Genomic DNA, 9,168 nt, shown 5'->3' on the forward strand with positions numbered 1-9,168 from the left:
TCCCTATTGAATATAGAAGAACCAAAAGTGTGTATTATTATACAATAAAATCACTATTGACGTTCAATATTAAGATATGTGAAGTAATCATTATACATGTGACGTAACCAATAAAAACTCCGACTCACAGAAAATAAGTACGGAAACAAATCAGGCGCAATTTTGCTTATTATCAGGTACGGCAGCATTTATATATAATTGATGTCGTGTATCGAAATACTATATCCAAGTCGGTGATTTTATCGTTGGATAACATCACTGTTTGTCGTTCGGATGCGCATCATTATATCACTCGTGATATAATTCCTCTCCAAACAGTGATGTTATTGAGCAATCAAATCACTGTTTGGGATATATTATTTCTTAAAAAAACTTGAATTTATTTCATAAATATAGAAATTGCTAAAGATATTTTTCATCTTATTTCACCTGATAGTCCTTTGTAACTCAGCATTTTACATTAAGGAACAAAACTTAAGTTTAAGTGAACTCATGTCATCTTAAGCAGCTTTTCCTGCTTGTCTTAATGTAATTTGTCATTTATTTATTTTTTGTGCTATTTTACTATCAGTTTTAATTTTTTCTATTCAGAATCACATTTTGCAAAAACTTGGTTATCACTTGTTCACTGTTTCATACAATATGATTTATCCACCCTGTATGTAAAGTTGTTTTATTAAAAGAGTTATCTTGTTCACTGACTACATTTCATCAAAACAACCTTTTGCTTTTTTCCTCTATATGTATGTAGAGAAAGTTAAATTTTTCCTATTTCTATTAGAGAGTAAGCTAATTCAACCTGCAACGTTAACTTTCTGGTCGAGTTGACTAGTATATCTATGTTATCTTAAATAAATATTGACCCGTGGTGTCATCCTGACAAACACTATACATGTATATCTAAATACTGAGATTATGTAATGAACTTATTTTAAAGATACGTAAAAAAGAAAGATCGCAATTCCGAAATACAATAATAGGCAAATTTTATCATACATTAATGGATTTGGTCTGTAGCAATCTTAAATGTTTTTTTTTATCAAGTTTGCTCAGATTAATTTTATTTGCTCCATTTAAGGGACCGCTTGAGATGTAAAGGTAGCGTGAGTCGATATGCTTTACTTACCAGATGAAAGTTACAATGAACTTGGGACATTTGTGAAAGGTTCCTATCATTTTTACTTTGAAGAAGAAAAGAAAGACAATCAGTGTTGGGAAACATTTTAACTAGTGAGGCAAGTTGAAGTTGAGCTTGAACTTCAACAAGTTTATTTGCAAACATATTTCTATAATCACTGAAAAACAGTTGTTTCTTGTGAGCGATTCAGGGTCATCATGGCCCTCTTGTTTTATCATTTATTTCATATTTTCACTTTTGTTTTAAAACTATATCAAGCTAGAATATTTACCTATTCGTGTGTGAAATTAACTCGCCACTTGAAATTACCAATGTGTTAATGCACACACTCAAAAATAATAAATGATTTATATGTCTAGGTTCTTGCATGCATAACTTCATAAGATTGTAATATCAACCAAATGACTACACTATAATATATCGATTCCCAAAGCCACCATATAATACATTTTTTAAACAACAATTTGATCCACTTTGCGTTGCAATAAATTTAAAATTCTATTATTCTGCACTGTTGAGCACTGGCGAGTAAGCAATCAAATGAATTTACGGTACGGTGTTCAAACTAGCACCATTGAACTTAAAAGATACTTATTATTATATCTTTTTATCTGCATTATCACAATTATAAGACTGAAATAGTACTCAGTGATTGATGTCATATTCATGCTTAGATTCTTTTCAAATAATGCATGCATTTTAGTCTTTATTTATAAAATAATACAATTTCTGACTAGACAACAAATAGTAAATAGCAAAAAAGTCAAAATATCTACAAAATCTAAAACATAATAACATAGATACAATCAAGTAAATCAATATAACGTTGTTTTTTATATTTCTTTTATTGATCTACAAAATTTGTTTATACCTATTTACAATACTTTCAAGATTGTCAGAGAATACGCGCAACGGACACCGTGTGTGGTATTACGTAAAGCTTTTCTTTAAAGGGACACCACTAAAGATTCTATTGACATCGCGGAACTAGAAATATCTTTTAACGATTTTGGTACTACTTGATCGATGTAGGTTTGAGCCAATAACATGTGTGCACAATTTTACATCATTTTCTTAAACCAGCTGGGCCCAGGGTTAAAAAGCAATTCTCTGAGGTCAAATTCAGATCTAATGTATTTGATTGGTCACAAACTGCCACAGAATGTACACTGACCAATGAAAACCCTGAGATTTGAGACAGAACTTGAAAAAACGTTTTATAACCTTTAGGCCAGTTTCCACAAAATGTACAAAATGACATTATAAAATACCCGTAACTCAAATCGGACTTTGAATAGCACAAAACAAATTAATTTTGAACTTAATTCTGAATTATTTTATAATTATCTTTTGCATATTTTCTCGTTGTAAATGCTTAAATTGATCGGTGTTAAAATTTCATATTTAGTTTTTAGGCTTTTACAACAGCGGAGAACCTTAAGTAGCAAGTGTCTTTCCTAAAAAAGATCAAAAACATTTATGAACGCGAGAAGATATTACGAGTTTTGTATGAAGACACCCGGTGCTAAAAAATGTTATTTCCTAGTTGCTTAAGTGTTTTGTATTATTTCGGGGATGTTTTCTATTAAGAATTGGTGACAAATCAAAAGATATTGTTAAGGATATCTCATGAGAAATAAGACTAGTGTCCTCATAGCAGAATTTTAAAAGCACCCATAGCGACTATTTATAATATGTTTTGTTTCGTGATCAATCTTGAACAAATCATGTAAGATTTCTAAAGTCAAAATTTAGGTAAAGCTAAGAGGAGGTTTAATTTGTCAATCATTAAGTTCAAATAACTAATGTAGCTTCTTTTAAACTAAATGTACATTTGTATTTAGGTTTTCCAAAGCATACTCGTGTAATTGGAAAATAAGGTTATCCAAGTGGAATCAACATCAATGAGTTGTCTGCCTCAACACCAGTGTCCGATGTCAGATATTCGCACATGTGTGTGTCTTCATGAAATGTTGCTCCATAACAGCCGTACATTTTGCAGCATTTCACGGCGCATTGGACGACGGATAGAGACGGGCTTGGATCTGTGTTCAATGCATTGACACCTGCGCGTCCTTTGTCCAATCTGTAGTCTGTAAGAAAGAAAAAACAAAGCTAGTTTTGTCCACATAAACCAATAATATAAGATTAGACCAAAGATGTATTAACACTTCCTTTGGTCCTTTTAGCTTTAATATATAAGCTGGATGTAGGAATATTTTACACTACAATGTGGCGCCAAAGGGTTTTTAAAGATATTTTTCTTTAATACTTCGGGTTATTAGGTGTTTATTTATGTTTCAATGGGCCAAGCATATCTGCAAAGTCTTTTTGCAGAACTAGATTTGCAAGTATCTAATAAAACTTAAATATTCAATCTTCTCTTGAATAAACGTTCAAAAATATCAACGCTGTTTTAGTCAGTTTAACTATATTGAACCGCCTACAGTATTTGTGTTGCAATTGTTGTTCTATTATTCATCATCTGTTTGTTTTATTTATTTGAAATTGAATATATTATTCGTAAAAAGGCGGGTTGCACCATAAATAACATGAAAACGTACTTTATTTGAACCCTTGATTTTATCTCGACATATTATTATTTCAATTATTTTCTGACTGTATTTGCGACTTTGAGATACCAAAATTCGAAGGCAATTCTTCTTTATATATATTATGCGAAAATCTTTAAGTTACGTCCCTAGAATTCACCACATTGCTAAAAAATATTGCTAAGAAATATCACGTAATTATTATATTACTTACGACATGCGGAAGGGTATGCATATACCTCAACCTCACAAAGTTCAAATCTTTCAACTACCGACTCAGATCTTGTAATTCTAACCCATTGTCCAAACACTGTGTTGGTCAGATTGAATGTATGAATGATACCTTTTGGAAGAGTTCCTTCATAAAATCCGTACAGTGTGTATTCGTTTCTGCTGGGACCAATGTACAATTCAATATCTCGAAGTCGTCTTGCAGCTTGAAAATCAAAATAAATCATAGCAAATAAGCAACTTGCTGGAATTGTCAAAGAAAAGAAGCTTTTACTCGAAGAAACCAGAAATATGTGTCGTGCTAATTAAAATAGGTATTACTTTTGGATGTATTACAATACTTATATTGATATATATTCCACAATATATTTCCATTCTGAAGGCACATTTTGACATATATAAAATTATAAAACAAATTAAAAACAATTATAACATTCGCGTGCAAACAAACAAAAAAACACCCCAGTTTATTAGGAATTTGTATTCAGTAATGGACACTAACAAACTTACACAATGAATCATTAACGTTTTTTCTTGAGTATAAGGTGACGTGATCAATGAACATTTTGTCTCCCAAGTCCACCTCCCAGTAAGCATTGGTTTCATTTTTTGTGAGGAAACAAGAGTTATCCGCTGAATCTTGTGACACATCTCCATCAACAGCTCTATCCGCTACTTTATCACCACCTGTGCTTGACATAAAGGCCTGCTTTCCAAGCGCCTTATTTTCTATAATGTATTTCTATATTGTATCAGATAATATGAGCATGCAAATACAAATGTAATTAGCACTTTTAAATAAAATATATATAATGTAAAGTCTTCGACTTGCAACTTTATAGAACAAATTAAAAAAAATCTCTTATTCTTTGTTTATGGTAGACCACAAAATGAATAACTTCAAGTGTCCGTTAATTTCTTGCACAAATATGCACATGGGTATTCCATAGGCATTCCTTCGCCAGAATAGTAAGAATGGCGCTTCATGTTCTTTAAAGTGTGATTTAATACCCAACACAAATGATTTGCAGACCATCTTAAGGAAATTGATTAATATTATTATTGTTTTTCAAGCAAAAAACCGAGAGTGAGAGACATCGAATGTCGAGCCCATATTCTATATTTACGACAAAATCTCCAAAAGGAATAAATTCGATGTACGTTTAGACAAATACTGTCAAAGTAACCTTAGAAGGGAAGACTTGAAATGAAATTATATTTACCTAGAACATACAGCTCGACTGAGGTATATGCTGTGACAATGATAAATACAACAAATAAATCCGTATTGGCTTTTTGTAACACCATTTTTAAATCATACAAAAGTAATTTACTAATTAACTGGTGACAACTGATAATAATCAGATAGAGTACTGGTAATATAGAATAACTTGATGTGATAAGATACTAATTCCTACTGAAATAATATGCGAGAAACAATTATCTTTTCATAACTTTTCATTAGTTACGCCACTTCATGATTCCTATCGCCATTCATACAGATTTAATTATTCTTTCATCAGACAGGGAAGAAAATAAATGTGCAGCACATAAATGCATGCCTAGCTTGCGTATTATTATCGCAAGATATTCCCAAGTGATTAAGAAAAGTACACAGTGTCGGTGTTGTTTGTTGTTTCGTATTATTTTTATCAATGTCAATGAAAAACAAAAAAAAATACCAGATCTAAAACAAAATGCTTGTTATGTTTAATTGTTTGGAAGATTAGGAACAATAGTTTTTGTAACATGTAGGGGGCAAAATTCGAAATCCAAGAGGAGGAAAATAAACGTTCATTACATTTAAGATTAGGAAGATATGTTAAATAGGCTAATAATCAAAATTAAATAAGGTAAAAACATTAAATTTGAATTTCTTACATTTTTGTGTCGGCTCTACAGAGTAGTGGCGACATATAGGGATCACTTCTCCGCCTTCTGTCCGTCCGTCACAAAACTTTTCAGGACTACTCTTCAAAAAGTGCTGGTGCCATTTCATCCAAACTTTAAAAGAATGACCAGCACAAGTTTTGCAAATCTTTGGCATTTTTAATTTTAATGATATTTGTTAGAGTTATGGCCCTTTAATTATTTTTATTTTTAAAAGTATGTCCGGACTACTCTTCTTATACCACAAATGCAATTTCAATAAAGCTTTACAGGATTGATCTGTAGCTCAAGTAATTGCGCATATTTCGCAGGTTTTCTGGATGAATATTTTTTGGCCGAGTTATGACCCTTGAATAAAAATGGTATTTTTTTGTGTAGCTGCCAGCCACACATAATATTGTCTGGAATCCTTCCCAGAAACTACTGGTGCAATTTCATCCAAACTTTACTGAAATGATCAGTACCAAGTCTCTGATTTTTCATATCACCTGCTTTTTCTGGTCAATGATTTTTGCCAGAGTGATGGCAATTTAATTATTTTTATATTCAAAGTTTTTCCAGACTACTCCACGTATACCACTTATGCAATTTCAATTAAACTTTACAGGATTGATTGGTAGTTCAAATACTTGCGTTTAATTTATTGGTTTTCCACGTGAATGGTTTGGCCCTTGAATAAAAAGATGATTTTGAGTTGTCAGCTTTACAGAAGCTTGTTTGGACTACTCCTCAATACAATGTTTTGTTGTGCATCTCATCAACATATTTTGATTCAATGATTTCGGCCGAATTATGGCCCTCGAATAAAAAACGCGTTTTGCCCTGTTTATGATTTTTAGTGTGTCTTCTGCCACACAGCAGCTGCAACATGCAATTGGCTATCAGGAGGCGACACATGTGCTCACTGATCGCCCTTGTATACATCAACTGGGGTATTTAAACCGGTAAGAAATGTCAAAGATAATTAAAAATATACTCAGAAGTTATTGCATATCGTATTTTTGTGCTAATCTTAGAATTGATTGAAACGCAAGAATAAGCAAGGAAACAAAATCAAAAGCCGTACATTGTAAGGGTCAACATGAAAGTTATAAAGAGTTAGAAAAGTTAAATTTATAACATAATGCTTCCTCTGTGTTTGTGATATTTTTGAAATCGATCCGTTACTTGACATTAACATACTTCTCGGTGCATTACTAAAGAAATATATAATTGCATACAATGAATTTCGGAGCATTCATTCTTAATTTTCAACGTAAGGGTCAACATGAAAGTTATAAAGAGTTAGAAAAAAATAAATAAAATAATACACAGAGTAAAATTTGATACAGAGACAAATTTAGGTTTGTGTCGTATATAATCAATACTGAGCTAATGATATAAGTTTGTAACATATCTTTAACATCCTTAGAAATGTAAAAAAAAAATCAGATAAATAAATAGATACCGGTAAATAAAAATGAATTTCTTTAAAAAAAAAAAAATAATAAATAAATAAATAAATAAATAAGTAACACCAACATTTTTCCACAACTTAATTTGTTTGTGTTAATAATCTTACTTATAAAATAATGTGATACCAGAGGAAAATAATCCGTAATGTCATATGACAATATCACTTTGCAACCCTCTTACATTAACAAACTACTTCGTGCGGCGCATATCGGGCGTCGGGTTTTAGTAAGTACTTGTTAGAAGTTTGAGAATTTAGTTGCTCGGAAGATTAATATCACACAGCACTGCATAGGAACAAAAATGTATTTTATTTGACAAAACAATGTCAAGCAATGATATGTTTTCTAATTAGAGATAATTGTTTTAATCAATATAGTATGTTTTATATAAATGTATCTTGTGATTGGTTTTGTGATATATATAAATAGATATCTTTCATTGGTGTGATAACTAGTCATATTCATAGTATTATTCCTGCAAATATGTGATATATGTAATTAACATAATGTGCAATAGAAAATAATATTATTTGATCTTAGAAATTTAACATCAGTCCAGTATATCATCTCTAAGTATGGACCTGAATGCCAGTTCTCAAGAAAATATATTCTTTACCATCAAAGGACCCCATTGGAAATAAGTTCTCTATTTTATATTGAACTTTCATGGGTTATCCTGTGTTGTATATATTGTCTTGAAGTCAACAAGATCTTTGATTTAATTATGAATGTAAAGTTATTATTTTTCAATTAATTACTGTGTTAAAAACAATGTGATAGATATATCTGTGATAAATTGTCTGAATTTGTTTTGTAATATGACATATATATATATATACACACAAATAAATCAAACAAACAAACGTAAATTTCGGTTGACATAACTTATCTAGGGTGAAGATTTCGTTCTGTCACCCTCAATGGGAAATTAAATATATATATTGTTATATGCCATATGATATGATATGATTTGATATGATATCATATGAATTACTTTCAGATCGTATTTAGATGTAAATCTTGAAATGACTGGAAAACGTAATACATCGGAATTATTATAATCAGAAAAGTTACATGAAAATTCGCAGAGTCGGTTTGGATGGTCTGTGCATGAAGGATACGATGCCAGTGCAACCATCCCCGCAGCCATAAGGACATTTAGTTACGGCTCTCATTTTTAACCACTTAAAAAATGCTGGAGTCAATTTTGAAAAACAGTAATATTAAGGTTTTTTATTTTATTTTTTCATCATTGTACAACAAATAAAATGGCAAATGTGTGTGTAACAGTTATTGAAAATAGATTGAATCTTTATTTTTTGTTGAGATATTAGGCAGCAGCCTTGTGATAGAAAGACATGGCAAATGGCAAACCAACAAGCATTTACCCGACTTCGACTACAACAAGCATTTACCCGACTTCGACTACAATAAACATTTTGATATACAGTGAAGAAAAAAGGTTTATTGATTTATTCATTTCCATTTCACATGTGTTTATTTATTTATTTTATTCTATTTTATTTTATTTAATTTTGGTCTGGTTGATGATACAAATAATAATAATAATAATAATAATAATAATAATAATAATAATAATAATAATAATGATAATAATAATAATGATAATAATAATGATAATAATAATAATAATAATAATAATAATAATAATAATAATAATAATAATAATAATAATAATAATAATAATAATAATAATAATAATAATAATAATAATAATAATAATTATGATTACAGTAATAATAATAATAATAATAATAATAATAATAATAAAAATAATAATAACAATAATTAATAATAATAATAATAATAATAATAATCATAATAGTAATAATAATAATAATGATCATAATGATAATAATAATAAAAATAATAAAAATAATAA

General features: G+C 29.9%; 1 protein-coding gene across 2 annotated transcripts; it reads right to left on the reverse strand.

Moving 5' to 3' along the window:
- Positions 1-1,425: 1,425 nt before the first annotated feature.
- Positions 1,426-5,316, reverse strand: LOC132729544 (uncharacterized). Of its 2 annotated transcripts, none has more exons than XM_060715322.1 (4): positions 5,145-5,316; positions 4,432-4,650; positions 4,034-4,126; positions 1,426-3,231 (listed from the first exon to the last, which is right to left on the reverse strand). In XM_060715322.1, exons 1-4 carry the CDS (start codon positions 5,227-5,229, stop codon positions 3,020-3,022), a joined length of 609 nt encoding a protein of 202 aa, XP_060571305.1. In that variant the 5' UTR covers positions 5,230-5,316; the 3' UTR covers positions 1,426-3,019. The 2 variants fall into 2 exon arrangements, with proteins under 2 accessions (XP_060571305.1, XP_060571304.1); XM_060715321.1 differs by having other exon boundaries at positions 3,905-4,126.
- Positions 5,317-9,168: the final 3,852 nt, after the last annotated feature.

Source organism: Ruditapes philippinarum, unplaced genomic scaffold, assembly GCF_026571515.1.
Source record: "Ruditapes philippinarum isolate M1 unplaced genomic scaffold, ASM2657151v2 ctg10891_1_1_1_1, whole genome shotgun sequence".
In the NCBI taxonomy this organism is placed as follows: Eukaryota; Metazoa; Mollusca; class Bivalvia; order Venerida; family Veneridae; genus Ruditapes; species Ruditapes philippinarum.